We start from the raw sequence: 16,385 nt of genomic DNA on the forward strand, positions 1-16,385 counted from the left end.
TAAATAATAAAAATCAGACAGTTATTTGACAGCTAATTATTAATTCCAGTAAAAAAGAAAGTATTGGGCCTGGGGAGATTGCTCAGTGGTTAATGTAATTGCTTACAGAGCCTTCCATGCCATGTTTAATTCCTAGCCAAGGACTTAAGCCAGATGGGCATTTGTTTAGAGTAGAAAGAGGCTCTACTCTGGCCTAAACCTTATACATATATATAAGAAAATAAATACATTTTAAAAAAAGGAAAGTATTGGGTTGGAGAGATGCCTTAGTAGTTAAGGTACTTGCCTGCGAAGTCTAAGAACCAGGTTCGATTGCCCAGAACCCACATAAGCTGGATACACATGGTGGCACAAAGGTCTAGAGTTTGCATTGGGTAGGAGCCCTGGTGCACCTATTCTCTCTCTCTCTCTCTCTCTCTCTCTACTAAATAAATAATAAACCAAATAAAAAAGGAAAATACTGTTGGGTATGGTGGTGTACACCTATACTTCCAGGACTTACAAGGTGGAAACAGGAAGATCTGGAATTTAATGAGGACAGCCTAATCTACACAGCCAGGTCAAAGCTAGCCTGTGTTACATGAAGCCCTGTCCAGAAGGAAAGTATTACAGGATAACCATATCTAATACAAACTCTGATATATTGGGGCTAGAGAGATGGCTCAAAGCCTAAGGGCCCAGGTTTGATTCCTCAGAACCCATGTAATGCCAGATGCACAAGGTGTGGTGCATTTATCTGGAGTTTGTGTACAGTGACTAGAGGCCCTGGTGTGCCCATTTTCTGTCTGTGTGTGTCAACTCTCTAGTTCATTTTTTTTTTTTTTTTTTTTTTGGTTTTCCGAGGTAGGGTCTCACTCTAGTTCAGGCTGACCCGGAATTCACTATGTAGTCTCAGGGTGGCCTCAAACTCACAGTGATCCTCCTTTCTCTGCCTCCCAAGAGTGCTGGGGTTAAAGGAGTGTGCCACCACGCCTGGCTTTCTAGTTCTTTTTTTTTTAAAAACTTTTTTTTACTGACAATTTCCATAATTAACTAATTATCATCGACTGTTACAGTGCTATTTCTCAAGGCAATAAGTATTTGCTCCCAAATGAAATTATCTTCTTGCAACAGGAGTTAAAATTACTAGCAGCTCTCCATTTCCTGAAAAATCAAACTGGAATAGTTTGTTATCCATCTCTAGACATAAAGGCCTAAAAATACTGATATACTTTCCATTTTGCGTCAGATTTTAACTCCTGTATGGGACAACTAGAAAGGAAGAATTTGAAGATTAAAAAAATTTCCTGTTAGTTTTGGTTTCTACTTTCCATGGCTTTTGAGAAGCAGGAAAGAGTTTGTCTTTCTTGACTAGTATTTTTTTTTCTCATTTGCCAAATTTTCATCTACCTCCAATCTGTATCTAGTACAGGAAAAGCCGATATGGCTTTCCTCTGAACTTCCTTTGTTGTCAAAGGCATGTATGATGATTCCTACAGTTCTGGTTAGTTAACTTTAGCTCCCTCTGTGCTGGATGACTGATGCTAGAACATCAGCATGATAAATAGGAGGCACAAATAAAAGGTAGCTTAAAAAAGGGATTTGGTCATTTAAAGGGGGAAGGGCAAGGAGCCCCAAACAACATCTCTCTCTCCCTCTCTCCCTCCCTCTCTCTCTCTCTCCCTCTCTCTCTCTCTCTCTCTCTCACACACACACACACACACACACACACACACACACAAACATTTCAAATCTGGTGGCTGATCTCTGGATTAAATTACTTGACAGTGTCTCTCATTTTAAGCATCATCAATATTTCAATGCATTTCAAGTTTTCTTTTTTTACTTAGGCAAATAACAATAGTTCAACCAAGCTCTTGGACCTTAATTGTAAGACAAAGACATTGTGAATTTTTAGAAAAGTATTATTTCAGTTTAGACAGTAGATTTTTTAGAATTTTACATAATTATGACTTATGACTGCATATGTAACCAGTGAACACCAGGAACTCTTAAGTTCATTTGAATTTCATTCTTATAATCAAGTAAGCTCAAAAAGTAATTTATAGTTACAGATACAAGGCTAGAAATATTGACAATATTTTGCCATTTGGATTATTTTTCATATAGAGCTCTTTTTTTAAGGTTTCAGGTACGTTCACCAACTTTCTTTCAAAAATGTCGAGACCAGCATTGGTATATTACTCAATTAGAAGTCGCACAAACTAGTTATATCCAGCAAATAAACAATCTTAAAGAGGTAAGGAAGTAATATTTCTCATTTAGTGCTTCATGCTGTCTTTTTTTTTTTTTTCCTTTTTGCCGATTTTTGAATGTGATTTTGGCCATTTATTGCTATTTATAGTTTTGTAGGAAAAATCCAGTTATCTTGTTCCCTATCCTTTGAGCTTTGAGGTTCTGTGTTGACCATTTAGTTGCCACTAACCATATTTACTTATGTTAGTTTAATTGAACTAAAATTAAAGATGTTGTTCCTTAGTTGCAGTATCCACATTTCAGGGAGTTTTACTGGACATTGCAAATACAGAAAATTCCTATTATTGTATAAAGCTACAGTGCACAGTGCTGCTGTAGTTGGGAGCTATGTTTCCCTCAGTAACTAAGGTAAGTATCTTTCATAAGCTACCTACCTATCTTGTATTTAAAAGATACAAAATAGAGTAGTTGATGGATGATGCAATTGGTGAACTCTGGATTCAGTGAGAGCTCCTGTCTCAATAAATGAGGTGGAAATGATTGCGGAAGACACCTGACATTTGTCTCTACACCATGCATGCCCCCCCCCACACCACACACAAGTATATACACAAACTAGAATAATTGAAAATTGTAAAGTTGTCCCATTTGAACTCTCACTATTGTTGAATGAGTACTATGGCCATTATATAAAGAGTTTTTTCTACTATGTTGAATGGGATAGATGTTTGGATTTCTCAAAGTAGTTACTAGATGAAAGATGAAAATGTGAATAAGGGCTGGAGAGATGTTTAAGTGGTTAAGGCGTTTGCCTGCAAAGCCAAAGAACCTTGATTTGATTCCCCAGGACCCATGTCAACACAAGGGGTGCATGCATCTGGAGTTTGTAGTAGCTGGAGGCCCTGGCATTCTCTCTCTCCCTCTTGTGCATCTTTCTGTCTCTCAAATAAACAAATAAAAATAAAGTTAACAAAAAGAAATTGTGAATAAATGTAGGTTTTAGAAACATTTTACTTTTTATTTTTATTTTTCAAATTTTATTAACCATTTTATTTTATCTTATTTTATTTTTGGTTTTCTGAGGTAGGTGTCACTCTAGCTCAGGCTGACCTGAAATTCACTATGTAGTCTCAGGGTGACCTCGAACTCACAGAGATCCTCCTACCTCTGCCTCCTGAGTGCTGGGATTAAAGGCATGTGCCACGATGCCCAGTTTAGAAACACTTTATTATTATTTTTTATTTTTATAAAGTATTTTATTTTTATTTATTTACTAGAGAGGGAGAGAGAATGAAAGAGAATGACAATGGGCACGCTAAGGCCAATAGCCACTGCAAATGAACTCCAGATGCATATGCCACCATGTGAATCTGGCTTACATGGGATCTGGGGAATTTAACCTGGGTCCTTAGGCTTTGCTTGCAAGCACCTTAACCACTAAGCCAGCTCTCCAGCCCTATTTTTATTTTTATTGCTCTAGCTCAGGCTGGCCTGAAATTCACTATGAAGTCTCAGGGTTATCTTGAACTCAGCGATCCTCCTATTTCTGCCTCCAGAGTACTGGGACTAAAGGCATGTGCCACCATGCCTAGCTCAACTTTATTTTTTTTGTTTGTTTGTATGTTTGCTTGTGTATGTAATATGGTGATGTATGTGGTATGTGCATGTGAATGTGCCCTTCAGTACCTCATGCACTCTTTTGTGGTAGCCAGAGCCACTGTTCCATTGGCCTTCTGCCTGTTCTTATTTGAGCTGGACTCTGTTTACTGAAACCAGACCTTGCTGTGTTTTAACTTTGTAATTATGAGAGAGAGAAAGAAAGAGAAATCATGGGCATACCTGAGCCTCCTGTCACTGCAGACAAATTCTAGACACATTGAGCCACTTTGTAGCTTTACATGGGTACTGGGGAATTGAATTTGGGTTGTCAGGCTTTGCAAGCATGTGCCTTTAATCACTGTGCCATCTCTCCAGCCCACTTGCTGTGGTTTTTTTTTTGTTTGTTTTTTTTTTTGTTTGTGTGTGTGTGTGTGTGTGTGTGTGAAGTCAAGTGATTCCCTTGTCTGTGCTCCCTTTTGTGGGACTGTGATTACAGGCACATGTGACCATGTCCATATATTTAATGTGGGATCTGGAGATTTGAACTGGGCCTGTTTCCTGCCTCCTCAGGCCATCATGCTTGTACAGGAAATGCACTTAACCACTGAGCAATCTCTATAGACTTAGAAACTTTAATATTTAATGTACTATTTAAAACTACCAGGACTGGACATATAGCTCAATGGTAGACTGATTGCCTAGCATGCTCAAAGCCCTGGGTTCCATCCGCAGCATACCAACAAAACCAAACCTACCTATATCCTCTATACATTTGCAAATTTTATATGTAGCTTGGGTGGATATGAAAGGGGCAGTTTGCAAGGTATGGTGGGGCTTGCCTTTAATTCCAGCACTCTAGAGGCAGAGGATTACTGTGAGTTCAAAGCCAGTGTGAGACTATAGAGTGACTTCCAGGGGCTAGCTAGAGTAAGACCCTGCCTTGGAAAAAAAAACAAAAACAGGAAAGAGAAAGGGTTTTATCTGTGTCACACAATTTTTTCATTAAAAAAAATAATAATAAAGGCATGAGTTTAAGAGGGCTAAAGAGATAGTTGGAGAAGTATCTCAATTTTGTTTTGTTTTTTGTTTTTCAAGGTAAGGTCTCACTCTAGCCCAGGCTGACCTGCAATCCACTATGTTGTCTCAGGCTGGCCTTGGACTCTCTGTGATCCTTCTACCTCTGCTTCCTGAGTGCTGGGTTTAAAGGCATGCAGCACCACGCCATCCTATTTTTAAACTTGAATTATTTTTTTATTTTGCCATTGATGTATCCTTATACTTAATTTATAATGTTTTTGTTTTTAAAGAGACTTACCATTGAGCTCTCTCGAACTCAGAAATCAAGAGATTTGTCACCACCAGATAATCATCTTAGCCCCCAAAATGATGATATTCCTGAAACACGAGCTAAGAAATCTGGGACCTGCTCTGACATGCTTCTGGAAGGTGGTCCTTCTTCAGCTTCTGTAAGAGAAGCCAAAGAAGATGAAGACGATGAGGAGAAGATTCAGAATGAAGATTATCATGTAATGCTATATCTAGACTGACAATAGAAATTATAGGATAATAGTTTCCAACATATAATGTAGGGGAGACAATGTGTAAGTCTTGTCCATTGATTTTTCATTGGGTATGCATATTCTTCTATAAATGTTAATGTTTATAAATATGAAGTTGGAGAAAAGGAAATAAACTATAAGCATTTCAAGGTTATAAATTAGCTTAAGCTGGGTGTGGTGGCACACGCCTTTAATCCCAGCACTCAGGAGGCAGAGGTAGAAGGATCTCTGTTAGTTCAAGGCCACCCTGAGACTACATAGTGAATTCCAGGTCAACTTGGGCTAGAGTGAGACCCTACCTCGAAAAACAACAACCAAAGGAAAAAAAAATTGAGTTATTGAGGTTATAAGCTGGGCATGGTTATGCACACCTTTAATCCCAGCACTTGGCAGAACAATCACCATGAGTTTGATGCCACCCTGAGACTCCATTGGGAATTCCAGGTCAGCCTGGGCTAAATGAAACCCTACCTTAAAAAAAAAAGTTGGGGCTGGAGAGATGGCTTAGCGGTTAAGCGCTTGCCTGTGAAGCCTAAGGACCCTGGTTCGAGGCTCGGTTCCCCAGGTCCCACGTTAGCCAGATGCACGAGGGGGCGCACGCGTCTGGAGTTCGTTTGCAGAGGCTGGAAGCCCTGGCGTGCCCATTCTCTCTCTCTCCCTCTATCTGTCTTTCTCTCTGTGTCTGTTGCTCTCAAATAAATAAATAAATAAATAAATAAATAAATAAATAAATAAATAAAAAAAGTTAGCCTAGGGCTGGAGAGATGGCTTAGCAGTTAAGCGCTTGCCTGTGAAGCCTAAGGACCCCGGTTCGAGGCTCAGTTCCCCAGGTCCCATGTTAGCCAGATGCACAAGGGGGTGCATGCGTCTGGAGTTCGTTTGCAGAGGCTGGAAGCCCTGGCGTGCCCATTCTCTCTCTCTCCCTCTATCTGTCTTTCTCTCTGTCTCTGTCGCTCTCAAATAAATAAATTAATTAATTAAAAAAATAAAAAAAAATATTAAAAAAAGTTAGCTTAGCCGGGCGTGGTGGCGCACGCCTTTAATCCCAGCACTCGGGAGGCAGAGGTAGGAGGATTGCCATGAGTTCAAGGCCACCCTGAGACTACAGAGTTAATTCCAGGTCAGCCTGGACCAGAGTGAGACCCTACCTTGAAAAACCAAAAAAAAAAAAAAAAAAAAGTTAGCTTATAGAAAACTATCATCTGAACCTGTGATATACATTCTACAAACTATGTAAATTTTGAATTAAAAAATTAGGGCTGGAGAGATGGCTTAGTGGTTAAGCACTTGCCTGTGAAGCCTAAGGACCCCGGTTCAAGGCTCAATTCCCTAGGACCCACATTAGCCAGATACATAAGAGGCGCATGTGTCTGGAGTTTGTTTGCAACAGCTGGAAGCCCTGGCATGCCCATTCTCTCTCTCTATCTGCCTCTTTCTCTCTCTATCTGTCAATCTCAAATAAATAAATAAAAATAAACAAAAAAAGTTAAAAAAATTAATTTACTAAAACTGGTGAATCATTGTGTTGATCAATAATTTATAATTTGGAAGCTAACTAGCATTTTCCAAACTAAACAACAACCAGAATAATTCATGAAGTAGTTGTTACTTTTAGTTTAGATCAGTGTACAGACAAACAAGAATTTCTATAGTTCTTACTTTTGAGATGGCAGACTTGAGTTCTATGTTTAAAATAAATTAGCCAGTGGGGAGAGAGATTGAAGTTGATAAGATTAGATGTATTGGTCAACAGTGCAAGGGTAGAGCTCAAAATGAAGCGCTTAACCTCTGATAATCTGAGTAAAAAGAATGATTGAGTTTGTAGGGAATGCAACAGAAAATTGCCAAGATCAGCCAGCACTTGGGAGGCAGAGGTAGGAGGATTGTGGTGAGTTCAAGACCACCCTGAGACTACTGAATGAATTCCAGGTCAACCTGGGCTAGAGTGGGACCCTACCTTGGAAAAAAGAAAAGAAAAAAATCAAGAAGAAAGGTTGCCAAAATCTAATTAAAAAGTGTCTGTGTCAAAATTTAACTGTTAGCAGCTAGTTTGTGGCAAAGAAGGCTAAATAATGAAACAAATATGAATCTGTGTGTACTAATGATCTGCTTTTTTCTTTTGAGACTATCATTGTCATACAAGAGGCAATTACCTGAATTGGATGTCTGAAATATAACTTATGCAGGAACAGTTCTGTAAATACATTGAAATAAACTGTAAAGCTATTTAATAAATATAGTATTTATACTAAAAAAAAGAAAGTTGACAAAATATATGTCTAGTGGAATATTTTTTTCTATGCAAATAAGCAACAAGGTTATTAAATGACCTTGAGGATTATAAAGATTAGGTTGGACAAGTGATGAAATGATTTTTTTTTTAATTTTTGTTGTTCATTTTTATTTATTTATTTATTTGAGAGCCACACAGAGAGAAAGAGGCAGATAGAGAGAGAGAGAATGGGCACACCAGGGCCTCCAGCCACTGAAGATGAACTCCAGACGTGTGTGCCCCCTTGTGCATCTGGTTAACGTGGGTCCTGGAGAATCGAGCCTCGAACTGGGGTCCTTAGGCTTCACAGGCAAGCGTTTAACCACTAAGCCATCTCTCCAGCCCCCTGATTTGTTTTTTTTGTAGTCCAAGTTGGCCTTGAACTCACTGTGTAACTGAGGATGAACCTTAACCCCTGTTTCTGCTTATTACACCTCCCATGTGCTAGGATTATAGGAATATATCAGCCTACCTGGCTTAAGATGTTGCTTTGTAGCTGATGTGGAATATATCAAGTATTTTCAGTTGCACTAAAAGTCTAGTTGAAATTAGTGACCATAAACTAATAATGGTAACAGTCCATTTGGCAGAGTGATTTTTCTCTATCACACTCAGCAATATAGGCATAGGAGCAAAGAATGGGATTATTTCTAACTGCATTGTGCTTCACTGCTTGTTTCATGGCTTGGATAGGATGACTAAACAAGACACATGCCTGTGATTCAAACACTTAGGAGGCTTAGGCAGGAAGATTGCCTTAAGTTTGAGGTGAGCCTATGCTGTATAGTAATAAGATCCTGACAAAAAATTAGAGAAGCCGGGCATGGTGGCATACACCTTTAATCCCAGTACTCAGGAGGCATAGCTAGGAGGGTTGCTGTGAGTTCAAGTCTAACCTGAGACTACATAGTGAATTCCAGGTCATCCTGGGCTAGAGTGACACTCTTACTTGCAACCTCCTCCTTCCCTACCCCAAGAAAATCAGAAGCCAGGTGTGGTGGTGCACACATTTAATCCCAGCCCTTGTGAAGCAGCGGTAGGGGATTGCTGTGAGTTCAAGGCCAGTCTAGAGCTACAGAGTGAGTCCCAGGTCATCCTGGGCTACAGTGAGACCCTACCGCAAAAGACAAAGTCAGAAAGAGAGAGGGAGAGAGAAGGGAAAGAAAAGAAGGAAGGGAGAGGTAAACCTTGTTTTCTTTGCTTGGATCTAGCATGAGCTTTCAGATGGCGACCTGGATCTGGATCTTGTTGGGGAAGATGAAGCAAACCACTTGGATGGCAGCAGTTCCTCTGCCAGCTCCACAGCAACAAGCAACACAGAAGAAAATGATATTGACGAAGAAACTATGTGAGTTCCCATAGCAACCGTCATTACAAAACATCTAAGTAGTAAGAAGTAGAAACATATTACTATTTTAAGCATAAAAGTGGGGTTATTAACCAGGTGTGATGGCACATACCTTTAATCCCAGCATTTGGGAGGCAAGAGGTAGGAGGATTGCTGTTTGAGGCTACCGAGTGAATTTCAGGCCAACCTTGAAAAGCCAAAAATGGAAAAAAAGAAGTGGGTTATTCATTTTTTTTAAAAAATATTCTGTATGAATAAAGTAATTTAAAGAACCAAATGTACATTCTAAGATGAGGTTTTGTTTTTGCCTAACTTAAATTTTTTATTTGTTATTCATTTTGTTTGAGATAAGGTCTCATTATATTATCACTATGCAGTTTAGACTAGCCTAGAACATGCTTTATTTATAGCCCATGCTGACCACAGACTTATCCTCTGTCTCTGGCTTTCGTCCTAATAGCTAGTATTTTATATGCCTCCTTGTGGCTGGCATTGTTTTAAATATATTTGAAATTATATTTCATATATGTGAAGAGTTTTAAAAATATTAATTATCATATACATATTTCTTTATCAATTTCCCAAAATATATATTTCTCTATTTTTTTCCTATACATATCTTCTTCTGAGATATTTGAGATTAAACAAATTTCTCTTTGTGTTCACTTTAATAACAAGGATATTTCTTAGGGAACTACAGTATCGTTATCCAAATGAGAAAACAACCCAGGTATGGTGGTACACACCTGTAATCCCAGTACTTGGGAGGTGGAGGCAGAAAGATCAGGATTTGGGTATCTTCCTGGATCACTGATTCACTGATTTCTCACTATTCAGCTAATTTAGCTTGTCAGCTTGCCCAGGAAATTTTCTTTAGCCATCTCCTGAACAATAGGATTACAGGAAGGCCACCATACACCCCTGATGTTGCTGTGGTTGCTGTTGTGTCCTCACACAAGGATTACAGACACACCACCACCATACACCCCTGACGTTGGCTGTGGTTGCTGTGCATTCCCAAACTGTGCAGCAAATCCATGGAGCCATCTCCCCCACCTGTTTTTGTTTGAAGATGCCTCTTGCTATGTGTCCCAGTTGGGCCTCAACCCCATGGTTCTCCTGCTTCAACCTCCTGAATGCTGGAGTTATAGTGTATGCCATTGTGCTTCACTTTGTCATTAGATATTATTTTAGCTATTTTGGAAGGTATGTAGGACCAGAGATACATAGTAATATTTCATGATTTTGATTTTTTTTAAAAAAAAATCTTGTCAATTAGCAATATTACATGTTTTTATCTGCTTAATTTACTGTCTGTATATGTACTTAATTTATTGTCTTATCAGTGAAATTTCTTTGTACCCAGTTTCTAATTGATTGTTAGTTTGTTTTTACTACTATTGGTGCCCATCCCTCTTTCAGTGTGGATATCAAATCTGTTGCCTCAGATGTGCTAGGCAAATGCTTTGCAAGTGAGCTAATGCCTAACTTCTGTTGTTTGTCTTATGGTAAAGGAAACAGAAAATTTATCATTTTAACAACTTTTTAAAAAAATTTTATTAGCATTTTCCATGATTATAAAAAAATATCCCATGGTAATTCCCTCCCTCCCCCCATACTTTCCCCTTTGAAATTCCATTCTCCATCATATTACCTCCCCATCACAACATTTTAACAACTTTTAAGTATAATTCAGTGGCACTAAGTTCATTCACACTTTAGTGTTACCATTAATGTCATCAACCTTAAGAAATGTTTGGGTGTGGGACTTTTCCAAGTAGGGTCTCACTCTAGCCCAGGCTGACCTGGAACTCACTCTGTAGTTCCAGGCTAGCCACATTCACAGTGATGCTCCTTCCTCTGTCCCCCAAGTGCCACCATACCTGGCTAGAATTTTTTTGTTTTTGAGGTAGGGTCTTCCTCTAGCCCAGGCTGACCTGGAATTCGCTAGGTAGTCTAAGGTTGGCCTTGAACTCACAGCAGTCCTCCTACCTCTGACTCCTGAGTGCTGGGATTAAAGGCATGTACAAAAACCCTAGCCAGTAATTTTTTTTTTAATCTTTAAATATTTTTATTTATTTTAGAAAAAAGAGGGCGAATGGGTGCACCAGGGCTTTTTGCCACTGCATATGAACTCCCAACACATGCACCGCTTTGTACATCTGGCTTTACATGAGTACTAGAGAATTGAACCTGTAACAGCAGGCCTCTCTTACCTCCTTCTCCTCTCATTCACACCCATCTTCTCAATCTCCATTGAGCTTCCATGTCTTACAATACATTTTTATTGTTTTAAGGTTAATTGACTATCATTCAGTTGGCAACTCTGTATGTGTGTGTGTGTGTGTGTGTGTGTGTGTGTGTGTAATTTGCAAGCAGAGACAGAATGAGTGCACCAAGGCCTGTAGCCACTGCAAATAAACTCCAGATGCATACACCACTGTGCATCTGGCTTTGGGTACTGGGGAATTGAACTCAGTCCATCTGGCTTTGCAAGCAAGTGCCTAAGCCCAGGTTGACCTACTCACCAGGTAGTCCCAGGCTGGCCTTGAGCTCACAGCAGTCCTCCTACCTCTGCCTCCCAAGTGCTGGGTCAAAAGGCATGTACCATCATGCCCAGCTATTTTTTAATGTGTGTCTGTGTGTTTATTTATTTAATAGTCAAGCACTGTGTTCTATATTTTATATATGTTTCTTTGTTAGTTTATTTATTAATTTGTAAAGCACTCTTCTGTACTGAACCACATTCCCAGACTCTTTACGCCTATAATCTATTTTGGTTGTTCATGGTTTCCCAGATTTCTTTTTCTTTAAAAATTAAATGTTGGCCAGGCGTGGTGGAGCACGCCTTTAATCCCAGCACTTGGGAGGCAGAGGTAGGAGAATCGCTGTGAGTTCAAGGCCACCCTGAGACTACAGAGTGAATTCCAGGTCAGTCTAGGCTAGAGTGAGACCCTACCTAAAAAGGAGAAAAAAAAAAATTTAAATGTTGTCAATTTACCTTGGTGTTTTTAAAAAGTTGCTTGATGGCTAGGGGTGTGTTTCACTGGGTAGTCCTGAGTTCAGTTCCCTGCACTACTGTGAACTCCCAAAAGCCCAAATTACTGTATATTGCTAAATTACTTCAGAAAGCAAAGTGCTATTTCCTGTTAGTTGCATTCTCTCATTTTAAAGTACTACTCTATTTTAAATAAACTACAAAGTACTATTTGGAACAGTAAAGTCAATGGTAATTTTATATGTTTAAAGATGTCTTATGATCAGCTTCCAGTGTGACAGTTTAAGTTCAGAAGATCTATTTTCTACTGAAACAGGTGAAAATTATTTAAGACTCTGAAAATGATGTTAAGTTTATAGAACAACTGGTATGGTGGTATGCTTACCTATAATCCCAGCACTGGGGAGGTAAAGGCAGGAGGATCAGAAATTCAAGGTCATCCTCATTTCCATTGTGAGTTTAAGACTAGCCTGAGCTACACTGAAAGCCTGTCTCAACAAAAACAAAACAATGTTGTTTGAATATTAATGCTAGTCATACATGATTCTGACAAAAATCTCCTCATAGTTGTATTTAGAATTACCTCTTTGTCATAAGAGAAAACTATGCAGTGTTTTTATGAAATTAATTGAAGTGTGTAAGTACAAATGTTCATTGTATTTCCTCTGAGAGTGATAAGTTTGTTTTTAGGTCTGGAGAAAATGATGTAGAATATAACAGCATGGAATTGGAAGAGGGAGAGCTTATGGAAGATGCAGCTGCAGCAGGACCTCCAGGTACAGAGTACAGTTCCCACAAGTTATTCTGTGTTCTCTCTCTGGTCCTTCTTTTGTTTTTTCTTTGAGAGAAGGTCTTGCTCTAGTCCAAGCTGGCCTGGAATTCACTATGCAGTTTCAGGGTAGCCTTTAATTCATGCTGATCATTCTACCTCTGCCTCCCAAGTTCCTGATGGCTGGAATTAAAGGTGTGTACCACCACACTCAGCTTTAAAATAATCTATCTTTTATAGCTATAGAAACTGATGCATAAATGGATTTATTAAGCAACTTTCCCTGTTTTCACAGTTTAGCAAGTAAAGAAAAATTGTATCCTCAGGAGTGTAAAACTCATACTGTGTACCACTGTTCATTCTAGCATATTGATCTTGGTTGTATTAAGCCTTAGTTATTGAATGATCTAGATATCTTCACTGAGGTGATGGGAAGATGGTTTAATGAGTAAAGTGCTTGCCAGGTGAGTATGAGGAGCAGAGTTTAGAGCCCCAACACCCATGTACATGTGGCATGCCTCTTTAATCTCAGAGACAGGAAATCACCTAGGACTTGCTGGCTAGCTGAATTGGTAAGCTTTAGGTACAGTGAAAGAGACCTTGTTTATTGTCATTGTTACACTTAAGAAAATTTTCTATATTTGCCAGACATTTGTTACATATCATACATATTTCAAAGTTTCTGAAAAATACAGTATAAAACATTCCTAAGTACTTTTTAACCTAATAGTGAATTGATATAAGAAAAATTAGCTAAAGTATGACAGTACATATATAGAAGAATTCTAAGTCAAAAGTCAATATGAAACTATTTTTTTGTTTGTTTTTTTGTTTTTTTAAGGTAGGGTCTCACTCATTCTAGTCCAGGTTGACCTGGAATTCACTATGTAGTCTCAGGGTAGCCTCAAACTCACAGTAGTCCTCTTACCTCTGCCTCCTGAGTGCTGGGGTTAAAGGCATGTACCACCACAGCCAGTTTTTTTTTTTTTTTTGTTTTTGTTTTTTTTTTGAGGTAGGGCCTCACTCTAGCTCAGGTTGACCTGGAATTCACTACAAAGTCTCAGGGTGGCCTTGAATTCACAGTGATCCTCTTACCTCTGCCTCACAAGTGCTGGGATTAAAGATCTGCACCACCACGCCTGGCTCTATTCTTCTTTTAAGACAGTATAACCCTCTCTCTTTTTTTGAAGTCTGCTGCATATCTTGTTTCCAGACATTACATAACTTTATAGTATTGAAACCTGTCAAACATTACCTACTCCAGTGATCAAACTTAACTTAATCACTGGCATGACATGTTGATGTGTTAGGAATATAACTACTTTACATCTGTAGTATTGTTTCTTGACAATATGTTCAAATAGCATTATTGAAGAAGGTGAATTTTTTTTGAGGAGGGTGGTTTCAAGGTAGGGTCTTGCTCTAACCCAGGCTGACCTGGAGTTTACTATGTAGTTTCAGGCTAGCCTTGAACTCATAGCAGTCCTCCTACTTAGGCCCTTTGAATGCTGGGATTAAAGGTGTGGCCTGGCTTAAGCAACATTTCCATACTTTTGCTGGGCATTTTATTACATACTAGAGAAAAATCAGATGCTTTCTTTGGCTTGGTCCTCTACTGATTATGGAGACATGATATCCACTCACAGAAGTCTATCATATGTATCAGTCTTTAGCAATTTCAGTCATCAACTTTAGTGTTCAGTCAAGCTTGAAAAAGTCTACCAAACTGTCCTGACTTATACATGTTACTATCCAGAAACTTGGATGAGATTCTTATTTGGTGTATAGTTCTTTGGAATATAATGTGTCATGAAAATCTGTCTTCTTTGATCTAAGGCCAGTGAGTCATAGAACATCATTTTCACTTTCTTGCTCTTGACTCCTTATCCTTCTGGTTGTGCACAGTATACACATTTACTATCTTTTTATTTCTGACTCTACATGTGGTTGCCATTGATGATTGCTCTTGAATTATGGGTAGTAAAGAAGTCCTCTGCTTAGTCACTGTGCCAGTGTACATTTCTGGCACACTGACCTGGAATTCACTATGTGGTCTCAGAGTGGCCTTGAACTCGTGGTGATCTTCCTACCTCTTTCTCCCAAGTGCTGGGATTAAAGGCGTGTGCCACCACGCCTGGCTATGTCTGTGAATCTATTTTTGTTGTTGCTGTTTATTTGTGCTTTTGTAATGAACATACGAACTCCTAGGGGATAGACCTGTAGACAGTCCTTCAAACACTAACCAAAAATTCTGCCCATGCACAATATATTTCCTTTGTCTTCATTTCTTTTGCAGGTAGTAGCCATGGCTATGTGGGTCCTAGTAGCAGAATGTCAAGAAGAGCGCATTTGTGCTCTGCTGCTACCAGTAGTTTACTAGACATTGATCCTTTAATTCTGATACATTTGTTGGACCTTAAGGACCGGAGTAGTATGGAAAATTTGTGGGGTTTACAGCCTCGCCCACCTGCTTCTCTTTTGCAGCCCACAGGTAAAATAATAATAACAATAATAATAATTTATCTTTTCTTTTGGTTCTCAAAAAAACCTTTAATTTCCAACCAGGTATTTTATCTATGTGTTAAAACATAGTATATTTTTCTTGCAGAAAGTGGCACAAGTATCTGGTATCTATTTGTAGTAGCAAGAGGCCCTGATGTATGCATGCATTCACACATACTGCACACATACACATAGAAATAAATAACATGTTGGTGTTGGAGAGATTTCTCAGTGGTTAAAGGCTCTTGCTTGCAAAGCCAGTTGGCCTGGATTCATCTCCCCATCATTCCTGTAAACCCAGATACACAAAATGGCTTGTGGGTTTGGAGTTAGTTTGCAGTGGCAAGAGCTCATAAATTTAAAAAGCAATAAAAATATCTCGAAAGACCCAATTTTAGGCATGTACAAAACCCTTGATTTTTATTCCCAACATAACCTACGTCCCCCAAGGGTGTGGCACTTCTGTCAAAATGCTTTCTAAAACAGTGGTTTTTCCTTTATTCTTTTTTTTTTTTTTTTTTTTTTTTGCGGGGCAGAGGGGTGTGTCTTGAGGTGGGTTTTACTCTAACCCAGGCTGATCTGGAATTCACTATAAAGTGGCCTCAAATACATGGCGATCCTCCTATGCCTGTCTCCTGCATGCTGGGATTAAAGGCATGCGCCACCATGCCCAGCTTTCTTTTATTCTTAACAGTGATTTTGATGACACTGTCAAGCAGCAGAACTACTTTTTCAAACAAAATCTGAAGTAGAACCTCTGTAAAAAACAGAAATAAACAGTGCTGTTAGGGAAGGTGACTAGAGTTTAAATCAGTAAGACTTCTTCCTTCATAAAGTGTGCTTCTGGGAAGATTATCTGCAGATAGGTTATCAAATAATTGCCATGGTTCAAGTACATTGTATATATATTATGCATTATATTATGTTGTATGTAAAGTTTTGTGTAAATAATTGATGGTGTTTGCAAACCTAGTAAAACAGATAAATTCTCTGATTCTGTAAAAGATAAGTAAATTGGCTTAACCTTAAGAGAAACAATTTTGCAGGAGGTTTAATAAATCCAGTTGTATTTTAAAAAATGTTTAATGTCATTGGAGAGAATGCAGACTATATAAACAGTAAGATAACTGCTCTTTGAGTAT

General features: G+C 38.8%; 1 protein-coding gene across 4 annotated transcripts in view; it reads left to right on the forward strand.

The window, feature by feature from the left end:
- The window catches only part of Trim37 (tripartite motif containing 37), a 171,476-nt gene that overhangs the window by 61,432 nt on the left and 93,659 nt on the right, over positions 1–16,385 (forward strand). For all 4 annotated transcript variants that reach the window (XM_045159189.1, XM_004664517.3, XM_045159191.1 and 1 more), the window contains 5 exons: positions 2,125–2,239; positions 5,103–5,321; positions 8,838–8,974; positions 12,663–12,748; positions 15,038–15,232. In XM_045159189.1, coding sequence (XP_045015124.1) covers positions 2,125–2,239; positions 5,103–5,321; positions 8,838–8,974; positions 12,663–12,748; positions 15,038–15,232 — 752 coding nt within the window. The remainder of the gene's footprint in view (positions 1–2,124; positions 2,240–5,102; positions 5,322–8,837; positions 8,975–12,662; positions 12,749–15,037; positions 15,233–16,385) is intronic.

This window comes from Jaculus jaculus, chromosome 9, assembly GCF_020740685.1.
Source record: "Jaculus jaculus isolate mJacJac1 chromosome 9, mJacJac1.mat.Y.cur, whole genome shotgun sequence".
In the NCBI taxonomy this organism is placed as follows: domain Eukaryota; kingdom Metazoa; phylum Chordata; class Mammalia; order Rodentia; family Dipodidae; genus Jaculus; species Jaculus jaculus.